Below are 24,167 nucleotides of genomic sequence, written 5' to 3'. Positions count from 1 at the left end.
GTTTGTTGTTGTTGTTGTTGTTGTTGTTTTTGTGAGACGGAGTCTCGCTCTGTTGCCCGGGCCGGAGTGTAGTGGCACCATCTCAGCTCACTGCAATCTCTGCCTCAGCCTCCCAAGAAGCTGGGATTACAGGCGCCCGCCACCACACCTAGCTAATTTTTGTATTTTTAGCAGAGACGGGGGTTTCACCGTGTTGGCCAGGCTGATCTCGAACTCCCGACCTCAGGTGATCCTCCTACCTCAGCCTCCCGAAGTGCTGGGATTACAGGTGCAAGCCACCTTGCCCGACCAAGCCCAGCTGTAGGGTGCTGTCACGGTTTTCAGTAAAGCATGGAATCATGGCCTCTCATTAAGAAACTGAACTTTGACAGACATGTGGAAATATAATCTATAGAGAAAAAACGTATTTGGCACACTGACCCCTTAGATCTAGCCACATTTCTCTATAGAGTAACTGCAAATTTAGATGCTTAGCATTTAGGTTTTAGTTAGATCGTCTTCTTAAATTGCTGAACATCATCAGCATTTAATATATTAAAGTGTGAAATCCTTCTCTTCATTGTAGTTTCAGAACTTATGTATGTATTTCACTCCTGGTAGTGGGAAAAGCAGGCTTATATGTATCACTAGCACTTAGGGCTTACTTTGTGGCAGGCACGACTAGACTAAGTGGTTTGTGTTTATTACCTCCTTGAATCTTCACTACAATCAGCTAAGATAGTTCACTGTTATCCCAGTTCAAAGGTAAGGAAATTGAGACACAAAGAATATAAGGTGCATTGAGGCACCAAGGCATATTACTCCATAGGCTGAGTACTCTTTTTTTGCTTGTTTCTAGATCTGGTAGTGTTTGTATCATGTTATTTTAAAAAATCTTGGCACAGTATAGGATCAGTTACATGTCTCCCTTCCAACTGAGGGATTGCCTTGTTTTTAGAAAAGGCTGGTCTAATCAAACATGCAACATTACTTCATTTTTTTAAGGTTTAATATAATTTTTTTACCAGAGCATTTTAACAAATACATTTCTCTTTCACTGTGTCAATTTACATAAACATCAACACAAATAGAAATGGTTCCGGTAATTAAAATACTTTATTTTTTGGTTCTGTTCTTCTAAATTGCTTGGGTAAATTTTGTTAAATTATTTAATATTTAATCTCTTTGTACCTCAGTTTTCTACATCGTTAGTATGAGAATGTTTACCTATCATAGCTTAATATAAATGAAATGATAGTATGCAGGAATTTTGCAAAGGGAAAAGCTTAAAATAGCTGTAAATGATTATCATTGATCTAACTAAGTTGATAAATTAAGAGCTAATGTATACATCATCTGAAAACTCAGGAATTATTTGAGATTTGAATTCCCTAATTTTTAAAAAATAAGTTTTTTGCCCAGAGGACCCTAATGCAGGCTGTGGTGGAATTCCTTTTAAGTTAGTCTTCCCAGCTTAACAGGTATTATTTAAGGTCTGTTGATAATCCCTCACATAACCTGAAAAGAAGTCTGATTTTAAAAGGAGAAGTGTTTCAAAACACCTTCAGAATTTTTAATAGTGGGGGTTTCCACGTGTTGTAATGTTCAGTTACAAGGTAGTTTTTACTCTGTAGGAAGTCTTAAGAAGACTGGAAGGAAATAACAAACTGTTGACAGTTGTCTTTTGGTGGTAAAATTATGGGACATTTCTTTATACTTTTCTAAATTTTCTGCAAATTGCATATAGTCAGAATAAAAATTAAACTGCAAAAGAGGTTTTTTGTTAGATTTGTTCTTCATTTGACAAATAAAGGTAGAAATGCATCTACTATGTATGTTGGGGCAGAAATGTGCTCAGTGTCTTTTTTTCTTTCTGACACCATTTGGAAATAGAATCTATTACCTTCGTTCCAGTTAATGTCATACATAGCTAATGCTCAATAGACTTTTCTGTTCATAATGACCTTTCTTTTTATTTGGCTCATAATAAAATGTATGATTAGTTTGAAAAAATGGAATTTTCACAACAGATGTATTTTAACCAGTCCTGTTTCATAAGTGTACAAAGGTATCGTGTGTTTACTTCTATTATGTTGGTGTTTCAGATATGGCTTGTATTTGTGTAGAGTTCTAAGTTGGATATCAAGAAGTTCATCTTTGAAATCTTTTTTATTGAACTTTTTTTTCTGTAAAGTGTACATCTCAAATATTAAAATTGGTGAAACTTACGCTGGTACCATATTTGCTACCATATTAAATTTATAGAAAGTTGATGGTCTACTATATGATTGAATTTTTGTCACTGGTTTCCATTATGGCTCTAGGAATTTGGGTTACTTCATCTTAGGAACTCAGCTTCCTCATTTATATCTTGGAATGCTTGCCTACTTTCTCTGTTAAATGTAATTTGAACATGGTAAAATACCAGGGAATTAATTTTTAAAATTCATTAAGCCTGATTTGTTTAGGCCTATTAATATATAACATGTTTTGAAGATACTGGTTTTTCTTTGCTAATTTAATCTGTGAAATGCAGACTAAACCTGATTTGTCAGGTTCATTCTTAAAAAGGATGATTTAGTTACTTGGTCATATTTGGAACCAATATTTGAAAAAGTCTATATTTATGCCTTTATTTGCTTGTGATGCAGGGAAATATTTTTGAACAATATTTGTAAGTGTTGAGAAAATAAAAACTTCCATCTGCAAATAAACATTTGTAATTATTTCTCATGTCGACATGAGGTTAATTTAGAAATTTCCATTGTCTTTTCTTTGATGAAACATTAGGGCTCTTACGCAATTTTGTTCAGAAGCAAAAAAAAAAAAAAAAAAATCTTTTCTGCTGTATTTCTAATTAATTTAAAAAAAAAATTAGAAACAGCATGCATCCCACACATGTGAATGATCAGATTTAAATGCCACATTTTTGAAACTTGTAAATGAAAAATTGATTATAAGATTGCAGGTAAATTATAGGTAGATTTCTCAGTGTTAGAAACAAAAAGAACACATTATTTTCCCTGCGGATAGTTAATTCCCTTTGAACATCTGAGCTTCATTTTAAAAGACAAACATGAAAAAAAAAATTTTTAAATGGTGGAATTGGTATAAGTAAAAGTACCAGTGCTAGAATTAAAATGACAAATGGATTAATTTCCAAAAGTTAATAATCAGATCATGTATGTGAGAAAGGGCTAGATTTACATCGGAGTAGATTTTAAATTTACACTTAGCAAAGCAACACTGGGAAGTGAAGCTCAGGTAGTAATGTTGGACGTTAAATGAACGCATACCAGTAGACAGTTTCTGCTTCTACTTCTTGATTAGTTGCAAGGATATGGAATGATGATGACGTAACAGTAGAAGGATTAGGAAAAGCTTCATAAAGATAGTGCTATTTGCTAAATGTGATTGTTGAAATACGAAGTGAGACAAGTTGGCAATTTTTCTGATGTGGCTCCTTGATTCAGTTTTCTTTATAACAATTTTATGGCCACATCACTGTATTTATTTTAAAATATTTTATAGATAACAATGATTATTATTCAAAACTAAAAACTTAGATAATTATCCATAGTTCTGTCTTCTAATCCATCAAATTATAATTTTAAATTTTCCTTTCTATTACATATTCACATAGTTGCATAATCTTAAGTAATTTTAATAGTGTGTTCATGTAAAATTAATTTGTAGACTAATTTAACACACATAAGCATATGTACAAAATACAGCAAGACAAAAATTTCAAAATGCAAAATTATAAGACATTCAGTATTCATGAAGTAATTACTATATTGTTCAGAGCTATTGTATTAATTGAATTCTTCATTCTGGAAAAAATCTTTGAGAAAGTATTTCAGTTCAAAGTGTTAGTTTAGAAACAAATATGATAAAATTTCAGTTCGTTATTTCTGTTAAATTAGTATAACCTATGAGGACAGAAAATACAGATATTCAAATAAACTAGTATCTAATGGATGCCAGTGTAGTGCCCACTGAAGCTGATGAGATACTGGGTGATTCCCAAGGGTTATTAAAACATCACCAGCTCCACCTGCACCCTGATGGGTATACAGTTGAAACAAAAACTTGGATTCACTACTTGAGTTATCGGAGAACCCCAAGTTGCAAGTTCCCTCAACTGCTTTTTAAGGAATGTGGCCCAGAATTCCCTGCAAGACTGTCTTTGAGTAGGGTGCATGCAACCTTGCCTTCAAACTGAATTGCCTGGTATCAAAGAGAAGATACTGGAACTCTTTATCATTCTCTCATTAGGAACTATCAGTATGAAGCGGTACCACCTGTAAATTCTCAACAGAGTGTGCACATCCTCAGTACAGTCCCAAGACATTCAAAGAAGAGTAAAACATTGTTATGATCTTCAGAGAACCTACAGTCGGTTTGAGAAAGTAATTATCTTCAAGCTGGAATATATATAATAATAACCAAGGAAGGATATCAGAAGATTATGTAAGGCAGAGAGAACTCACCACTCCTGGAGAAGCAGGAGACATCTACTGTAATAACTAAGGAAGATTTTAAGTAGGTTATATACTGATGCACCCGCTTAGCTGTGAGGAGTCCTTCAAGCTGAAACTGAAAATAGACGTGGCTGCTTCTTAGAAAGCTCTGCTCCTCTCAGATGGGTCATCCCTAAGAACAGTGACAGCAAGCCTGGGCGTGGTAGCTCACGCCTGTAATCCTAGCACTTTGGGAGGCCGAGGTGGGTGGATCACCTGAGGTCAAGGGTTCAAGACCGGCCTGGCCATCATGGTGAAAACCCATCTTGAAACAAAACAAAAGAACAGTGACAGCTTAAATCAGTGCCAGCAATTTGGGCAAACTCTCTTCTGCATGTTCTTTCAGCTTCTTTTTTTTTTTTTTTCCCAAGATAGAATGAAAAAAAGAATAATAAGAAAAAGAATAAAGAGAAAGAAAGAGAAAGAGGGAGAGAGAATGGGGGTATTGCTTTGTTGCCCGGGCTAGAATGCAGTCTAAATATGGATATGCCTATAATTGTGCTTAATAATGGAGACATGAAAGAAAATGAGGGAAGAGAATAACAAACAAGGAGCCAACCAATATTTCATTTAAACTTCTAAGTTGATATGATGTGGTACTGATAAGAGTGTATATTTTGTGTATTTAAAGTGGAGAGTTCTATAAATGTTAATTAGATTTACTTGTTCCAGATCTGAGTTCAAGTCCTGGATATCGTTGTTAATTTTCTGTCTCATTGATCTGTCTAATGTTAGTGTTGAAGTCTCCCACTATTATTGTGTGGGAGTCTAAGTCTCTTTATAAGTCTTGTATGTCTGGATATTCCTGTATTGGGTGTGTATATATTTTGGATCTTTAGTTCTTCTTCTTGTTGCGTTGATCCTTTTATCATTATGGAATGTCCTCCTTTGCTTCTTTTGATCTTGGTTGCTTTAATGACTATCAGAGGCAAAAATTGTAACTTCTGCTTTTTATTTATTTATTTTTGCTCTCCGTTTGGTTGGTAAATCTTTCTCCATCCCTTGTTTTGAGTCATTGTGTATCCTTGAATGTGAGATGGGTCTGGATGCAGCATACCAATGGGTTTTAGTTTTTTATCCAAATTGCCTGTCTGTCTTTGGATTGGGGAATTTAGTCAATTTAAATTTAGAATTAATAATGATATATGTGAGTTTAATACTGCCATTTAATATTAGCTGGCTGTTTTGCCCATTAGTTGATGTAAATTCTTCATTATATTGATGCTCTTTACTTTTTGGTATTTTTTAGAAAGGCTGATACTGTTTGTTCCCTTCTATGTGTAGTGGTTCTTTCAGAAGCTCTTGTAAAGCAGGCCTGGTGGTGATGAATTCTCTGAGTGCTTGCTTGTTCACAAAAAACTTAATTTTTCCTTCACTTACGAAGCTTAGTTTGGCTGGATGTGAAATTCTGGGTTGAAAGTTCTTTTCTTTAAGGATGTTGAATATTGGTCCCCACTCTCTTCTGGCTTGTAGGGTTTCTGCTGAGAGATCTGCTGTGAGTCTGATAGGCTTCCCTTTGTGGGTAACCTGACCTTTCTCTCTGGCTGCCCTTAGTATTTTCTCCTTCATTTTAACTCTGGTGAATCTGACGATTATGTGCCTTGGAGTTGCTGTTCTTGAGGAATATCTCTGTGGTGTTCTCTGTATTACCTGGAGTTGAATATTATCCTGCCTTACTAGGTTGGGAAAATTTTCCTGAATAATATCCTGAAGCGTATTTTCCAGCTTGGATTCATTCTCTTCGTCACATTCAGGTACACCTATCAAGCGTAGATTAGGTCTTTTCACATAGTCCCATATTTCCTGGAGACTTTGCTCGTTCCTTTTTATCCTTTTTTCTCTAATCTTGTCTTCTCGTTTTATTTCATTGAGTTGGTCTTCCACCTCTGATATCCTTTCTTCTGCTTGAACAATTCGGCTGTTAAAAATTGTGCATATTTCACGAAGTTCTTGTATTGTGTTTTTCAGCTCCATCAGTTCACTTATATTCCTCTCTAAATTGTGTATTCTTGTTAAATTTCGTCAAACCTTTTTTCAAAGTTCTTAGTTTCTTTGGATTGGGTTAGAACAAGTTCTTTTAATTCACAGAAGTTTCTCATTATCCACATTTTGAAGCCTGCTTCTGTAATTGGAACACACTTGTTCTCCATCAGGCCTTGTTCCGTTGCTGATGAGGAACTGGGATCCCCTGCTGAGGGAGAGGCGTTCTGATCTTGGGTATTCTCAGCCTTTTTTGGCTGTTTTCTTCTCTTCGTTGTAGATTTATCCATCTGTGGTCTTTATAATTACCGTCTTTGTAATTGGGTTTCTGAGTGGACGTCCGACTTACTGATTCTCAGCGCCGAAATCTGAGCAACCCACTGCGCCGACTCAATCAGCGGCGTTAAGATTGATGGTGCTTTTCTGACTCTGCACCAAGAACCGACGCTCCGAGGCGCCGGCAAAACCGCCTCGCCGGTCACAAGAGTCACGCTGGCGACCCGTGGGGCTCCTCCGCTGGGAATCTCCTGGTGCGTGAGCAACAAGAATTCATGTGAAGGTGTGGCGTCCTCTCGTTCTTTGCGCTTTCACCGGGAGCTACAATCCCGAGCTGCTAGTGATCAGCCATCTTGGATCTCTCGCCGAAAGATCTGTTCTTTCAGCTTCTGACTTCAGTAGGCATCGTCAGTATTATAAAAGTGCCCTTGGTTTTTGTTCTGGTAGTTAGTTCCCTGTCTCCTTTTTCTTGCCAGGGTATAGTCCTGGGGAACATGCAGGTAGCTTCCTAATCTGGTGTAATAGAAAGGTATTGAGAAGTGGAGGCTGGAAGGATTGGTGGAGACAGTATTGTGGAGGACTTCCCATTGAGGGGCAGATAAACGGGTTGATAGCGGCCTTGATAGGCTTGAAGTTAGCCTCAGGTGCTTCCTCTTTTACTAGGTTCATTTGTCTTTTGCTAGGTTTGATTATCTCTTCCCAGCTCAGGCACCCCAGATCTATTGTCTCGACCACGCTCTTTCGCTCTTTCCGCTCTTTCCCGGGTCTTGGACACTTCCCAAACTTGGGCCCACATGATAGTCCCCACTGTCTGCCTTCTCTGGTTCTGTACAGCTCACGGTTACAAGACGAAATCATGTGGTCATCATGATTACATCTGCCACAAATGAGGACAGGCTAATCAAATTACCAGTGGGGGTTACTGCTCAGCAGACTATCGCTTTGTAGAGCTGATTCGTACAGGCAAACCCCTGCCCTTCTGCTTGTACAGTGTGACTCCCTCCTGCCAGAAACCTTGTCCTCTTCCTCTTTTATCAGACGGCTGCTTCACTGGGGAATGTTAATTTTGTTTTGGTATGCTTTATACTTCTGTGGTGCTTGTGCTTTGTATCGGGAAACGTGCTCAAAATGCCCCTGGCTTTTGCACATCTCTTTCTTCAGTTGTTTTCCAGGTGCCCTATATTCTGTTTTTTTTTTTTTCTTTTTCCAGTGACAAATGTTCTAAATGGGTCTGCATCCGTGCTGTGTATTTTCTTAGTGACTGGCACACAGCAGATATTTGTTAAATTATTTTTTAATTATTGTTTAATAATTGTTTAATACTTTGTTGTTTAAGTTATTTTTATTGCAATAAAAAAGCAAGAGTTTCTCTTCTGCTTTACTGAAACTGCCATTTAAACTGTCAGATTTTTGTTTGTTTTGGTTTTTGTTTAGTTTGAAAAACCAAGCAGCTTTGTCTATCTTCATTATTATTAGTTGTGGGATTTTTTTTTTCTTTTGTGTTTTGTTTTGTTTTTTTGGCCCCGGTGGTCTTTGAAAATCTGGAGGCTTTGGACTCAGACATACCCGGATTTAAATAGTAGCCTTGTTGAATTTTGACATCCACTTACCACTCTAAATGTTTTAAAATATGTAACTCATCTTTCTTTTTAGAATGTAATAAGGCCGGGATGGAATCTGGATAGCAAGTAAATTCTTGTTCAATGAGTGAATAGATATGTGAAAGAAAATTTTGTTTCACTTTACTCTGCACTTAAACTTTCCATTTTAAAATGTTTCCTTTCCACTAAGACTCACTTTTCCATCCTTCTTCCCCTTTTCCCCAGTTACCGTTCTGCCCCTAGCTCAGTGAGAGGAGTCAGAGCGTACAGTAGAGGAATGTGACGGAAGGGCACGATTGTTGACAATAATTTGTTTATTAAGGGCCTCCAGCTCACTGGAACCTTAACATGGGGTTTGTGCTCTCCTTTTTGACTGTGGCTCCACCTCTCCAACCTTCTACCTATTGATATATTTCAATGTTTTTGATCCCCACTGTCTCAGATCATTTTCAGGCTTATGGTTTAATCTCTTTTCTCCTGACATGCCTTTGTTCCTGGCTACTCTTGGCATCCTCCAAACCAACTTTATAGGTCTGGATATAAGGTGGACATTCTGTTGCCTGCATGGAGGAAGAGTGTTTTAGTTAGGACTTCTGAGGTTATAGAAAACGGAAATCCATAACTGCCTAAGGTAGAAGGAGAAAGTATTGGGAGGATTGTGAGGTAACTGACGGAATTTTTGTTAAAGCCGAACCAACCTAAGTCAAGGAGAAAGCAGGAATGCAGCTAGACTCACGAACCAAGGACTCAGCTTAGTTCTCCTCTCTTGCTTCAGTCTGGCTTTCTCCCTGTGGAAGGAATCATGGCTGCTGGCAATCCCCAAGGCTTGCAGTTTTAACATGGAGAGATTCTGGATTTTCCCTGTTGTACAGGATCCAGTAATTGGAGGAACGGGTGAGCTGGCCTCATGTTGGCCTAGTGTGAGTCAGTACCCACTCTTGGACCAGCCAAATAACCAAGGGGCATGAGGTCATATAAAGCTGTTGGGAAACTGCAGTGTACGTCTCAGAGAACGGTAAGGCGGAGTACTAGCTAAACAGAGGCACCCTCTTCTAGGAGAAAGAGTGTTACATTTATAAGGAGTGCACTGTATTTTTAAAAAGTTCGCATTGAACCTTTACATTTATCTTGGGAGACGGGATGGTATCCTCATCCACGAGGTAGTTGCATCCTCACCAGTGTACTGGTTAGGGTATGTAGGCTTGTGGAGGTTAAGTGCTCAGGATCTCGAAAACTGGCGTGCCTGGAATTTGAATCTAAGTCTGTGTGACTCCAAAGCCTATGTACTTTCTAATGTGTTAGTTGTCAATCATAACATTAGTTTGGGTTTCTCATTCAACAGCATGTGTTAGGAGCCTTGTATGTTTTGTTTCTGTGTGTATGCTGACGAAGGTGAATCTAATGCTTTGCTTTCCTAACAGAATTTTATAGCTTGGTATGGTAAACTGACATAAATATGCATAATTAAGCATATTAAGTACAGAAGGAGATTATTATTACGGAAATAGGGAGAAAGACCAGGAGCTTCAGAAAGGTTTCACAGACAAAATAACATTGAGTAGGTATTCGCTAGGTGGATGAAAGGAGGAGGAGGAGGGACATTATTCTTGGCAGAGTGGCAAGAATAATGCCACTTGGCATGTCAAGTGCAGTGGCACAGAGGTGAGAGCATGGAGCAGGTGGGGAGTCACTTACAGTTCAGGACTGTGGAACAAAGGTTGTGGGAAAAGTGAGGAGATGAGACCAGAAAGGGAATCAGGGGCCAGATTATGACAGACTTTGTATCCTGGCCGAAGAGTTTGAACTTTGTTGTATCATCAGTAGAAAACAGTTAAAGGATTTCTAAATAAGGGACCTACATGACCCAGTTAGTATTTAAGAAACTCTGGCTGGAGTGTAGACAGTGGATTAGAGGAAGGAAACATAGAAAGTGGGGAAACCTGTTAGAGAACTTTTCAAGGGCCTGCACGTGTTCAGAGGGACTGAATTTAGAGCTGCTGAGGAGCTAGAAAATAGGGCATTTAGGCCGGGCGTTGGCTCACGCCTGTAATCCTAGCACTTTGGGAGGCCGAGGCGGGTAGATCACAAGGTCAAGAGATCGAGACCATCCTGGTCAACATGGTGAAACCCTGTCTCTACTAAAAATACAAAAAATTAGCTGGGCGTGGTGGTGTGTGCCTGTAATCCCAGCTACTCAGGAGGCTGAGGCAGGAGAATTGCCTGAACCCTGGAGGCGGAGGTTGCGGTGAGCCGAGATCGCGCCATTGCACTCCAGCCTGGGTAACAAGAGCGAAACTCCGTCTCAAAAAAAAAATAGAAAAAATTAGCTGGGTACGGTGGCACGCACCTGTAGTCCCAGTTACTCGGGAGGCTGAGGCAGGAGAATTGCTTGAAACAGGAGGCTGAGGTTGCAGTGAGCCGAGGTCGCGCCACTGCACTCCAGCCTGGCACCTGGTGACAGAATGAGACTCTGTCTCAAAAAAAAAAAAAAAAAGTATAAAATATAATGATCAGTTAAATTTGAGAGAGCGAAAAGTCAGTTTATAATGTTGAGATTTTTCATTCTGGAGAATCTTCTTCCTCATCCTGCTTTCCACTTCTCTCATTCACCAGAACTTCTGCCTAGCTAACTGTGCTTGTGCGTTCTCTCTCTCTCCCCCTCTCCCCCTCGCCCCCTCTCCCCTTCTCCCCTTCTCCCCTTCTCCTCTTCTCCTCTTCTTCCCCTCTCTCCCTCTCTCCCTGTCTCTCTCTCTCTCTCTCTCTGAAGCACTCATTACTTCTCTTTAGTACTCATCATCCCTGAAATGACTCTCTCAGTCTTACTCCCTAGATTGTAAACTCTGTAAGGACAGGGGCCTTGCTTGACATTCTTCCTATTCCTAGTACCTAGTAGCACACTGCCAGGCATGTGGAGGTTTTTCATTGAATGCGTAGGACCCGTGAAGTTTCAAATGCAGTAGAACTTCTGCAAAAGTTCTTAATGTATATATAGATACGATTGAAGACTTTGGAGCTTTCTCTATTTGGTGATAACTGAAGTCAAGGAGTAGGTGAGATTGCTCACGTAGAATACAGAGTAGGAAAAGACCTCTGAGAATAGCAGCATCAACAGTCAGTAGTACCAGGGTTACATACAGTTAAGGTGTCTGCGAGATGCAGTTGGAGGATTAAAAAAACTAAGACATGGGAAGAGAGTTTTAAGAAGGAGGGAGGGGAGATGTGAAGGAAGGGAGAAGGAAGCGAGAAAAAGAAGTGCCAGCAATGCCAGATGCTGCAGAAGGTCATGAAAGATAAGGGTGGAAAATTCTTCATTGGCTTTTGGCAGCTCAGAAAGTGGCTGCTTTAGTGAAAAGTTTCACTGGATGTGTAGATCTGTGTATTTGTTTCCTAGGGCTGTATAACAAAGTACCACAAACTTAAATGACTTAAATTTATTGTCTCACAGTTATGGAGGCTAGAATTTTGACATTAGGGTGTGCAGAGGGCCATGCTCTTTCCTAAGACTCTAGAGTAGGATCTTACCTCTTTCTAGCTTTTGGTGATTGCAACCCCTGGCATTCCTTGGCTTGTAATGCATCATTCCAGTCTCTGCCTCTGTAGTTACATGTGGTTCTCCCTGCATCTGTGTCTAAACTTTGCTCCGCTTAGAAAACACCCATTTGTTGGATTAGGGCCTAGCCTAAATGCAGAATGACCTCATTTTAACTTGATTACATTTGCAAAGCCCATTTTCCAAATAAGGTCACATTTGTAGGTACCAAAAATTAGGACTTGAACATATGTTTTTGAGGGACGCAGTTCAACCTGCAACAGTCTTGAAGGTGAATTGGCAGTGCGTTGATATTAGAACAGGAGACAAAGAAGTAAGACATCAAGCATAGGCAAATAAAGAAATCTCTATGTATAAGAAGGAAAAAGTGAGAAAAAAGATGGTAGATGTGGAGTGGTGAGGGGACACCAGGTGGAAAGAGGTTTTTTGTGTTTTTAGTTGCTGCCCTTAGTGTTTTCAAGTTTGTAAAAGTGCAGATCCAAGGCCCCACTGAAGAGCTACATTACAGGTTATAATTTGCAGAAAAGGCAAAATCATGATTGTCATGCAAATATAAGATGAACACACCAATTACTTTGTTCAGCTCATTCATTAATGAAAGAATCAACAAAATGATAAAACTGTCTATAGAGTATTTGAGAAGCTAGGTGTTTATAGGCAGTGTTAGGATATGATTGCTATGTTAGATGGCCAAAACTGATTAATGGCCAGCAGGGCCTTAAACTGTTACCTTGAGGTTATTTTTTCAACTATGCAGAAATTATGTACATCTTTACCAAACAGCAGTCTGTAAGTTAACACGTAACCAAGACTGCAGCCTTCAGTCAGCATTAGATAGCAAGTGGTAATTATTTTGCTCTGTAACTTGGAGTGGCTTTTGCTTTTCCTGATATTTAAAGGATGTGCTGCATACTTCCTCTTTTTTTTTTTTTTTTTAATCCTATTTCCATGTTTCAGGTCATTTTTCTGACGTACATGTTAGAATCCATGGAGGTGGAAATAGGAGCCTGAGAACCTTTGATTAGCCTGTAGTGATTCTAACCTTGACTTAACTTTGAGTGCCACCAACTAAGAGAACACTGAGTGGCTTTGAGTGCCATCTGAGGCTGGAACCCATTGCTTCTAATGACACTCATCTTCTGGGTTTTGTGAGTTTTTTCTCTTTCTATAGTGCTCAACTCTTTGACAAAGAGAGATTATTTAATGATCTATGGTGGAGCTTTTGCCAGGCAGATAGATGCTTAAGAAGAATACAGTGGCTAGGAGGTGAAGGTACCAGAAAGAGTGTAGTTAATATATTGGACATGAGGCCCAGACTAGGTAGAGAAAGAAATGAGACTAGGATCAGCTTAATAGATGGAGAGAAAAGAGAGAAATCCAGTTCACAGAAAGTATGCAGTGGGTGTAAGAGAGCTGCGAGGTCTGGAGACTAACCAGAAGTGTGAGATGTTAGTTTTTAAGATTTCAGAATTGGGAGTCGTTTCCAGTAATGGCAAAAATAAAGACCAGGTTGTGGTCCTGAGAGTGAGTTACTGAACTGCAGTAGGGGTCATTGGGGAGATGAGTGATCATTACTTTCTCATAAATTTATACTTTCTGCAAGACCCTAGAAGCTTTAAAGCTGCTATAAATTTAAATTTCCTAAAATAATGTGCCATTGTTCTCTTCAGCCAGATTGCAGCCAAGTGTACTCGGTCAATGAACAATGGGCAAAAGCTGTCCTGGTCTTTTATGACAATAATAGTACTCACAAATATTTACTGAGCACATTGCTATGGCTTAGGACCTTGATACCAGTTGGTTTCGTGTGGTAGGTCGTTTAAATCTTACCCTTGGTAGCTTGAACTGTCAATATTCCCATTTTACCCCTGGCAAAACAGATTTAGCAGCAATAAGTAACCTTTTCAAGGTCATAGTGAGTGTTAGGACATTTAAATTAATGTACGCCTCCAGTTTGTTTAACCATTGCATTCTAGGTAGAGTATGTGCATGGTGGAGTTGAAGAGGATTTATATATAGCTCACACTCCTTCATGTTACTCAGTTTTGTTGATTACCATATGTGCAGAGATGAGTTGGAGCTTAAAAAAGAATGAAGCTGGGGCAATGTCTTTTTTAACAAATTGTCACACTGACCCTCTTTGGTCTCTGAATGCATGTGCATCTTAGGCAGTATTTTAAAAATTAAATGAATGAGCTATCAAGCCATAAAAAACCATGGAGGAAGCTTAAATACATTCTGCTAAGAAGCCAATCCAAAAAGGCTACAGACTGTGTGATTCCAACTATATGATGCTCTGGAAAAGGCAAAACTAGAGAGATCCTAAAAAGATCAGTGGTTGCCAGGGTTTTGGCGGGGAGGGAAAGATGAGGAGGTGGAACATGGAATTTTTAGGGCAGCGAAACTACTCTGTATGATACTGCAGTGGTGGGTACCTGTCATATGTTTGTCCAAACTGATAGAATGTACACCAGGGGTGAACCCTATTATGAACTGTGGACGCGGAGTAGTAATGATGTCAGTATAGATTCATCAATGTTAACAAATCTATCAGTTTACTTCGGAATGTTAATAATGAAGGAGGCTATGCAAGTGTAGGGGCAAGGGATAAATGACAAATATCTGTTCTTCCTACTCAGTTTTTTTTTTTTTTTTTTTTTTGAGACGGAGTTTCGCTCTTGTTACCCAGGCTGGAGTGCAATGGCGCGATCTTGGCTCACCGCAACCTCCGCCTCCTGGGTTCAAGCAATTCTCCTGCCTCAGCCTCCTGAGTAGCTGGGATTACAGGCACGCGCCACCATGCCCAGCTAATTTTTTGTATTTTTAGTAGAGACGGGGTTTCACCATGTTGACCAGGATGGTCTCGATCTCTCGACCTCGTGATCCACCCACCTCGGCCTCCCAAAGTGCTGGGATTACAGGCTTGAGCCACCGCACCCGGCCATCCTACTCAGTTTTATGATGAACCTAAAGCTGCTTTAAAAAGTGAAATATGGGTAGGGAAAAAAAAGTGAAATATGTTTAAAATACTGAATTTATGTTATATATATTTTACCACAGTTTAAAAACTAGGGATGGAGAAAGAGATATGCTTTGTCAACATGAAAGAAAACTGCAGTTGCTGTATTAATTTCAGACAAAACTTCAGTACAAGGAAAATTGCCAGAGTTAAAAAAGACATTAAAAAATTAAGTGAAATTAAAGTAGTACCTTGAATTATTTAAGATTCGTAGTGATGCAGCTTAACAAACCTCACAATTTTAAGGTTGATATAGTACTTCTGGTCTAAAATAATATATTTAAAACTTTTTTGTAACCAAATGAAATCAGATGAATTAGTTAACAGTTGCAGCTTACGCTTCTGAACACTTTTCTGCTCCCTAAGAGCTCCGTGCTTTCTCATTTTAAGATCTCACAGATGTATTACGCGACTGAAGTGACACTTACTTAGAGCAAGTATAGTCAGACTCACCAATACACCAAAAAACAAACAAAAAAAAACCAAACAAAACCTTGAAACCTCATTGGAAAAGTTTAAATCTTTGCTCTACATTTTTGGTATAGTTGTGCAAGCATATCCTGCATTTGTATTTGCTGTTAAAGCAAATAATTTTGGAAATCACAATGTTCATATTATTAAAATTCAGTTATATATATATTATATATATATAATTAATACAGCTTACTAGTAATATGGCTAAAATCTGGGGGTGGCTGAAAGGTCATATGGAGTCAGCATCACAAACACGTACTTAAACAGAAAACACACTTGGATTTGGAGCTTAATTAGAGTGACCTAAAAAAAGCATGCAGTCTTTTGTTATATTAAGTCGTTGTCATTTAAATATGTTCAATTTCTTTCTCTTTTCTCTAGGGATAAGTAGTAAAAAAAAAAAAAAGTTCTTTTCCTGGAATAATAACAAAATTTGTATCTGGCTGAACACATCTGACCTTACACTCTTCAGAGGAAGTGAACACATGTTCTATGAGTAATTCCCTAGAGAAATGTGCAGCCAAAGAAGCAGTAAGATCAGATTCCAGTGTTTTGTCTTCATTGAAATAAAATTAAAATTCAAAAATTATGTTAATAGGCTTCTACCCTTTGTGATCAGTCTTAGTCTGGTGCAGACCATGTGGGGAAGGAGGAGGAGAAAGAGAAGCTGTCATTGATAGTGCTGGTGGAGTTTGGAGGAGCAGAAGTTGGTGAAGTTGGAGTTGTTGGTGAGAATGTATGGATTGGTCCTGTGAACGTTGTTTTTCCAGTAGTAGTTATGCTCTTTGTCAATTCTGCCTTGTGAGAATGAGTAATAGTAGGTGATGTAGCCTGGTCACAGATCATTATTCTTCCCTGTGTACAGAGCTACTCAGAATTCACAGCAGTCAGGAATGATTACTGTTAGCTCGCTTTCCCTCCTAATGTTAAGATCTTCCTGACCCAGAAAAAAATATCATTTGGGGTCTGTAGACTAACAAAAATAATCGTTCTTCTTTAATGTAAATGAAAATAAAGCATTACATTTAACTTTTTAAAAATTGGAAAGTGGGAACATAAAACTCTTTAGTGTAAGTGCTGATCTTTGGGGGAAAACTGTTCCCTTAGTGAATAGAAAAGCATTACCCTTTGGGCCAAATGGAACCTAGCCAAGAATTAAACCAGGTCTTGTTTTCTGAGATAGTCTAGCTTTGACTCTAAGTCGGTACTTAACCTCAGCACTATTCACCGTTAAGGTTGATCCTTCTTTGTTCTGGGGGACTGTCCTGTGCATAAGACGTTTTAGCAGCTTTTCTGGTCTCTTCCTACTAGATGCCAATAACGCTCCTCCCCGTCCAGTTGTGACAACGAAAAATGTCTCAAGACACTGCCAAATGGGAGGTAAAGTTGCTTCTGTGGGGAACTCTTCCCCACTGTCCTGCAACCCCCTTTTGAGAATCACTACTCTTAAGTGTGTTAGATAGTAATTGGTTGATCAATTTTAGTTCCACTTTTAAATACTTTGTTGTATTTTAAGTATCTTGGTGTATCTTATGTAAAAAGAAACTGGAAACACATTAGTCATTTAGGGGTGAAAATGAGAACAAGGTCTTTCCTTGATTTGCAGATTCAGTGTTAAGACCTTTGCTGCCTAGCACAGTGTTTTTCAGATTGCAGCTGGGGACCTATTAGGGGGTCATGAAACACTTTAGTGGGTCATGAGCATGCATGCAGAGTGTATAGGGTCACAATGTACAAGGTATTTCTTGTGGAATAAGAGAAAAACATACGAATAAATATATGCCTAGCCTTCCCTTTTGAACTGGAATCTTCTAAACATATACTTCATAGCAGTAGGTTCTTAGTTAAGCTATTTACACAGTCAGGTTAAACTTGTCAAATATTTTTTGAGATACAAAACATTCAAACTTGTTCATTGCTGTAGATTGGAGACCTGTTGTTAACTAGTTTCTGGTGCATATCATCTTGCTTGCAAGAGGAAGAAGCTCCAAACTCCATCACATATTTTAGAGCATTCTTGGCACGTTACTCGTGGACTGTTCCTGCCCTCCCCCTACACAAGATTCTGAAAAAAGACAACTCTGTTGTTCTTCATCAGCATGCATGCAAAAGTCCTGTTTTTTATCAGTTAATATTTCTTTTGTTAACTTTTGTAGAAGTTATCCTTCGTGTTGGAAAGGGCAATAAATGTTTTGTGTATTTATTTAGAACCCAACATGAGCATAAGACATCTAAAAATTACTCCTAACATTCTGTTTGTACTCTTTGTAAAATTCATTTTTAAATGACAACGTTAAGTTGAATAATAGCCTGTGGGGAATACCTTAAGTGTGACAGTCTGCCACTGCAAAGTCGTAGACATTACTAGAAAAGCTTTCATCTTCTCTAGCAAATGTTAGTACTGCATTATTCTTAAAAATAAGATAGAAGGTTCTGTTACGGCCCTCTGTGTTCATAGTGAGTCTGAAACTCGGCACTGTTACTTCCAATAGAGTTGTAGTGTAAGCGCTGCGCTGTTCCAAAAGGTGATTCACATATAACTCTCTGGAAGGACAAAATGCTATTATTTTAAAAGGATATAGTCATCATCCTACTAAAAAGATGTGTTTGACTCTCATTGTTACGGAGTGCTGAACAGTACAATTGGAGCAGCTACTGAAACTTCTGAATGAACATTAATTTTTCCTTCTGGGTGCTCAGTAAAAACAAAATACAAACATTCTGATAAAGAGGGCAAATATTTCATTTTTACAAATATGTTGTTATTTAAGTTTCTGTATCTAGCTGCTGAATAAATTTCTGGAGCAAATAATGCCGCTGCCAAGATGTGAAGGTCATTTTTTTCTCATTTTTAATAGGCCATTAAACTGTTACTTTTCCCTTATTCTATAGGGAAAAAAATAAGGTATGCAGGAGGGACTAGTAAAAAGTCCGATTTCAGTAAATATATAATTGAACTTCATTAAATATTGCATTAATGACTTCAAGAAGGAGTGCCTTGTAATCTGTAATACAGTCAGTAATCTGCATAATTGCTAGTATGTATTTGGTATTTTTTTTAGAAATAATCAGCTTCTCACAGATATTTTAGTTCATGATTTGTAAATTGAAGCTGATCACGTATTTTTATATTTTACATTCACTTTTTGAACAATTACTCTTAAGTTGCTGTTCTTCTGAAGACTGGATTTTTCATAACATGTATATGTGTATTTAATGACTACTAATTCATATTTACTTTTATTTGTTCAGAATTGAAATCTCCTTGAACTTACATAGGTAACTGCTGATTATTTTGACCGAACTTGACTTCTCTTGGCTCCTGTGATAGATACAGTAAGAGTGATGTCAGTTCTTGTGATTTGTTAAAGGATACAAAGTTGCAGCTAGATAGGAGGAATCTACCACTTCAGGGTGGCTTTAGTTAACAATATTATATAGTTTCAGGTAACACAAACAAATGATAAATTTTTAAGATGATTCATTTGCTAATTGTCCTGATCTGATCCCTATACATTATATTTATCAGAGCATCACTGCGAACCCCATGAGTATGTACAATTATTTGTCCATTTAAAAAATTAAAACAGAACATACAGGTGGTATAAATTATTTGATGTCATACATATTTTTAAATCTTGACAAAAAACCATTATTATTGTGAAAGTTAAAGATGTGAGAATAATTTATCATTCTTTTAATTTTTTTTTAAAGGTGATGGATGTGGACACACTGTACTAGGTCCTGAGAGTGGAACCCTTACATCCATAAACTACCCACAAACCTATCCCAACAGCACTGTTTGTGAATGGGAGATCCGTGTAAAGATGGGAGAGAGAGTTCGCATCAAATTTGGTGACTTTGACATTGAAGATTCTGATGCTTGTCACTTTAATTACTTGAGAATTTATAACGGAATTGGAGTCGGCAGAACTGAAATAGGTAGGACTTTTTTTTTTTTTTTGTAAATGTACATGTAAATACATCATTGCCTCAATTATGTATTTTTCGATATTAACATTAAATAACTGTGCCATGTAAGGTGCTGTGTGGGAAAATTATTGAATACGTGTGGAAATTTTGAATTGGAATCTTTTGGGAAGAGAAGACTCTTGTCTGTTTACTTTATTTATTTTCCTAATAAACACATATTGGTACTGTTTCCCAAGATGCCACTGTACTACTAAGAAGGAGGAAATTATCTTTTTTAAAAATGTTTTTCTTTCATAGTTTTAGTTGCAGTTGAAGAATAAAAATATAATTCACGCTTAGGAGACAGTATAGCATGGTGATTTAAAGCGTGGGTTTTGGATCCAAACTTCCTGGGATTAAAGCAAAACTCTCATCAGCTTGATATGTGATTTTGGCCAGATTACCTGACCTCTCAGTTTTTTACCTTGTAAAAAATACAGGGAATGAACTAGTATGGGTAACATGCTTAGAACAGTGAGCACTACTTAACACATAATATCTGCTTAGTAAATGTTAGTTGCCATCGTTGTTGTTCTTGATTAAGAGCAGTGGTCTCAATTATAGCTGCATATTAGAGCCCCCCAAGCAGTAAGCAGTACCATAAACCCAGTTACCATCCTAGACCAGTTGAATCAGAATTGGTTAGGTGGAACCCAGTCCTCAGTATCTTAAAAGCTTCCTGGGAAAATCTCTTTTGCAGTAAAGGTTAAAAACCTTTGATTTAGGTGTCAGTATTTTTCTTACGCAAGAAAGATGAAAAAATTTGTAAGACTTTTTAGGTGAACTAACATTATAAAATTAAGAATTCTCTGTAAGTTTATTTAGAAACATTTTAATGCTATACTGTGTTCATTCTCTGGCCTCCTCTTCATCTCTAGCCAAATCCTTCATCTCTTCTTTACTTTTTGGCCTCTTATCTACCAGAGGAAAAATTTCTGCCCTCTTTCCTAGGCTGCTGAATGATAAACTTTGCGGTTTCTCAGTCACCTCTTGGTAAACGTGGTGGCTTGAGCATCGTGTGCATGTTACGTGAATATATGGTGTTGAACAAGGTTTTAAGAACACAAATCACCTGAGGATGTAGAAAAACTATTGTAATATTAATCCTAATAGAAGACAACTGGATAGTAAATGTCTCCTGCAGATGCAGTAGAGAGCAGACAGTACCACCTGAGCATTCTTTAAACAATGAGAAGAGGTGAACCACAGTTTGGTCACGCCTCTAACACTTTACGGGAAGTAAAGGAGATAGAGAAATACAATTCTGTTGACTATAAGGACTAGATTCAGGATATAAGAAATTCCGTAGAACAAATGACCTAGTTTCTTCAACATATAAATAGCATTAAAAAAAAAAAACAGGAAGAGGGGGAAGGGAACTGGTCTACATTGCAACCCATCTTCCTAAAGTAATATGTAGACTTTGCTAGGATCTTGATTTAAGCTAACCTCTAAAAGTATTTTTAAGATTATCAGAGAAATGTGAAGCATTGGGCATTCAATGATAGTAAATGTTTTAGATGTAGTAATGTTAAAATTATTTTTAAGTTCTGATTTGTTAGAGACATTCAGAAGTTCAAGTGTCTAGGGTTTATTTTTAAGTATTCCAGAAATAGGGACAAGGATAGGAGAAACAAGGGCCTATTGGTGGAGTTGAGTAATGGGCAGATGGGAATTGCTACCACCTCTTCTTTCTACTTTTGTGTAATTTTGAAAATTCCAATAAAGAAAGGTGGTCTTCTTAAAATAAGGCAGGAGAATTATATATTTAGACAATTCACGGTGGTACTGTTGCTAGCGAGGAAGAGTGGCATGGGGAATATTTTGAGCACAGGTTTTAAATCACTCACTGGGTTTTGGTCAAAGTTCCAGGAGTTACTTGCTGAGAGTTCTTTTTCTACAAACTGTTGAACCTGCTCAGACTTCAAACTCAGTTTCTGTACGGTCTGAGGGTTACATGAAGTAGTATGCTGCAGTGTTTAGTGTAATAGGTATTTAATGAATCTCAGCTTTCCCTCATTTCCATTGCCTTTTCCTCTTTTTCTCTTCTCATGGTTGGATGGAAAGCTGCAGAAAGGTCAAGGAGCCTGAGTGATGGTGGTTCCAGTTGGGCTTCAGGTTGTACCCACCCTTCCCCTATCACACCTACCATATACCCACTGGTCCTCCATTTGGTAGCAGCCTATGGTTAATGGTAGAAGAGTTTCTTAACATATTGCAGAGAGATGAAGATAATTCAAGAATAGTCATTTAACATTCCAGTTAAGATAAGTCTGCAGAGAATTAGAGGACAGAACAAATACATTGTGGGCATCAAGATTTCAGTGATATGATAGTGATACCGAATCTTTTTTTTTTTTCCTCCTATATCATCTTTCCTCAGTGCCCCTTTAGAAGACAGGCATTAAAAGAGAAGAGAGTTCATTGGTCTCTCTTTGTTTCTGATGTTCACACGTTTAAAGTGTATGGGCTGATTATTTCCTGGGATGTTTATCGGATGCTTCCTCATGATTAGATTCCAGTGACAGACTTTTGGCAAGAATGTCATAGAAGCGATACTCCTAGTGTATCATATCATGGAACATGAGATTGATTTGTCCCGTTACTGGTGCTGTGAACGTTGACATTTTGGCTAAGGTGATGTTTCCCAGGTTTCTACACTGTATGCTGCTCTTTATAATCAATACATGTTTGATGGGGAGACTTTTTAAAATGATGGAAATATTCTGTTACTCATTAAACTTAAACCCACTAGATCTGGCATAATCTTTTATGAGTCAATTATGATTTTCTAATTTCATTATTCCTTCTGTATCTACTAGTTTTTTTTCATGCTAAAAACAGGATCTTTCTCTGCTCTCCCATTTTTTTGTTTATATCGGTGAGAATTCAGTGGATTCCGGTTAGGCTGTCATTTACTACCCTTTACTGTCGTTATTTTGGCGCTCAGATTGTCCCAGATTTCCAGTGGGAGCCACTTCAAGCCAGCTCCTGTGTCCTTTCGTGATACCCTCATCATTCTTTGAGTACTTCTTTATGTTCTGGCACAGAATATTCTAGATTTATCTTGTACTTGCCTTGCCCCAGCCCTGGAATCAGCCATTTCTTCAAGAAATCCTGGCTCTTTTTAGTGGAGAATGGTATTAGAAATCAATGTGTGGTTACTAGGGTTAGCCCAGTGAACTACCATATGCCCTATCAACAGACAGATTTACTAAATAGATATTTGTGTATACGTATGTATATACATGTACCTGTGTTATGTTTTTGTATTTATCTGCCTATATTAAACAGCATGAGTTTATGCTGATACATTTAACACTAGTCCACCATTACAGGGTTCATTCTATCCTTTTCCTATTTTTCTTTCTGACTCACTTCTCTGACAGAAATCTAGCTGCTGTTACCTATATTTACTTATTTGTTCAGTGCTGTAACCAGAAAATAGATTTAGAATTGCTAACCCATGACTCGAACTGAAAGAAGCCTGCTACCTGGAATTCATACCTGGGGACTTAGAGTCTAAATACTCTATTCACAAATTCCTTGGGCCGGTTATTACTACCCCACCAACTGCCCTTCCATGTGGTTATGTTACTCATCTGAAATACAGTTTGGTGCATTCGTTTCTGTTCATCTTCCATTATAGTTTTTTTCTTCGTCCTTGTTGGTTTTCCTTCTCTTTGGTTGAATATATAAAACATAAGCATGATTCTCAAAGTTAAAACTCTACAAAAAGTTATACTCAGAGAAGTGACATTCCTCTCCTTGTGTCCTTTTAACTCCATCTCCACCCACGCCCTGTCGCTAACCAATTGCATTACTCTTTGTTTCATTTTTTCTGCACTTTGTTATACAAATGATGTGTTTACATTTTCTTTCTCCTTTCTTATACAAAATTTAACATTCTTGGAGTATTCTTTTGTACTTTACTCCCCCCCCCCCTCACCTATCAATGTATTCTGGAAATCACCATACGTCACTTTGTAGAGATAATCCTCATTCTTTTTACAGCAATATAGAACACCATAGTGTGGATGTATCGTAGTTTATTTAATCACTCTTTTATGAATGGTTATGTTGGTTGCTTTCAGTATTCTAACAGTTACAAACTATTTTTGTCTCCTTGGAGGTGTCTTTAGTGTAGATTCCTGAAGTGCAATTGCTAAGTCAAAAGGTAAATTATTTGCTTTGTTAGACATTGCCAGATTCCCCTCTGTGGAAGTTATACCAGTTTGCATTTCCATAGCATAAAAATGCTTGTTTCCCACAGCCTTCCCAACATAGGGGCTTGTCGTGTCTTTAAGTTTTGCCAGTTGATAATAATAAATAGTATCTCAGTATAAATGTAATTTGCATTTCTCTTACTATGAGTGAAGTTGGACTGTTTTTCCCATATGTAGAAGGTCAATTTTTTTTTTTTTTTGAGACAGAGTTTCACTCTCGTTACCCAGGCTGGAGTGAAATAGCACGATCTCGGCTCACCACAACCTCCGCCTCCTGGGTTAAAGCAATTCTCCTGCCTCAGCCTTCCGAGTAGCTGCGATTACAGGCACGCGCCACCATGCCCAACTAATTTTTGTATTTTTAGTAGAGATGGGGTTTCACCATGTTGACCAGGATGGTCTCGATCTCTTGACCTCGTGATCCACCCGCCTCGGCCTCCCAAAGTGCTGGGATTATAGGCCTGAGCCACTGCGCCCGGCCCATTTTTTTTTTTTAACTTTTAATCTCTTCCTGTTTTTTGCCCATTTTTCCGTCAAGTTTTGTTTTAATTTTTAAAGACAGATCTT

At 38.0% G+C, this 24,167-nt stretch overlaps 1 protein-coding gene across 1 annotated transcript in view; it reads left to right on the top strand.

Moving 5' to 3' along the window:
- The window catches only part of DCBLD2 (discoidin, CUB and LCCL domain containing 2), a 91,962-nt gene that overhangs the window by 1,033 nt on the left and 66,762 nt on the right, over positions 1–24,167 (top strand). Inside the window, exon 2 of the mRNA XM_039477277.2 lies at positions 19,117–19,344. Coding sequence (XP_039333211.2) covers positions 19,117–19,344 — 228 coding nt within the window. The remainder of the gene's footprint in view (positions 1–19,116; positions 19,345–24,167) is intronic.

Source organism: Saimiri boliviensis, chromosome 8 (assembly GCF_048565385.1).
Source record: "Saimiri boliviensis isolate mSaiBol1 chromosome 8, mSaiBol1.pri, whole genome shotgun sequence".
Classification (NCBI taxonomy): Eukaryota; Metazoa; Chordata; class Mammalia; order Primates; family Cebidae; genus Saimiri; species Saimiri boliviensis.
This window is presented reverse-complemented; position numbering and strand designations above follow the sequence as displayed.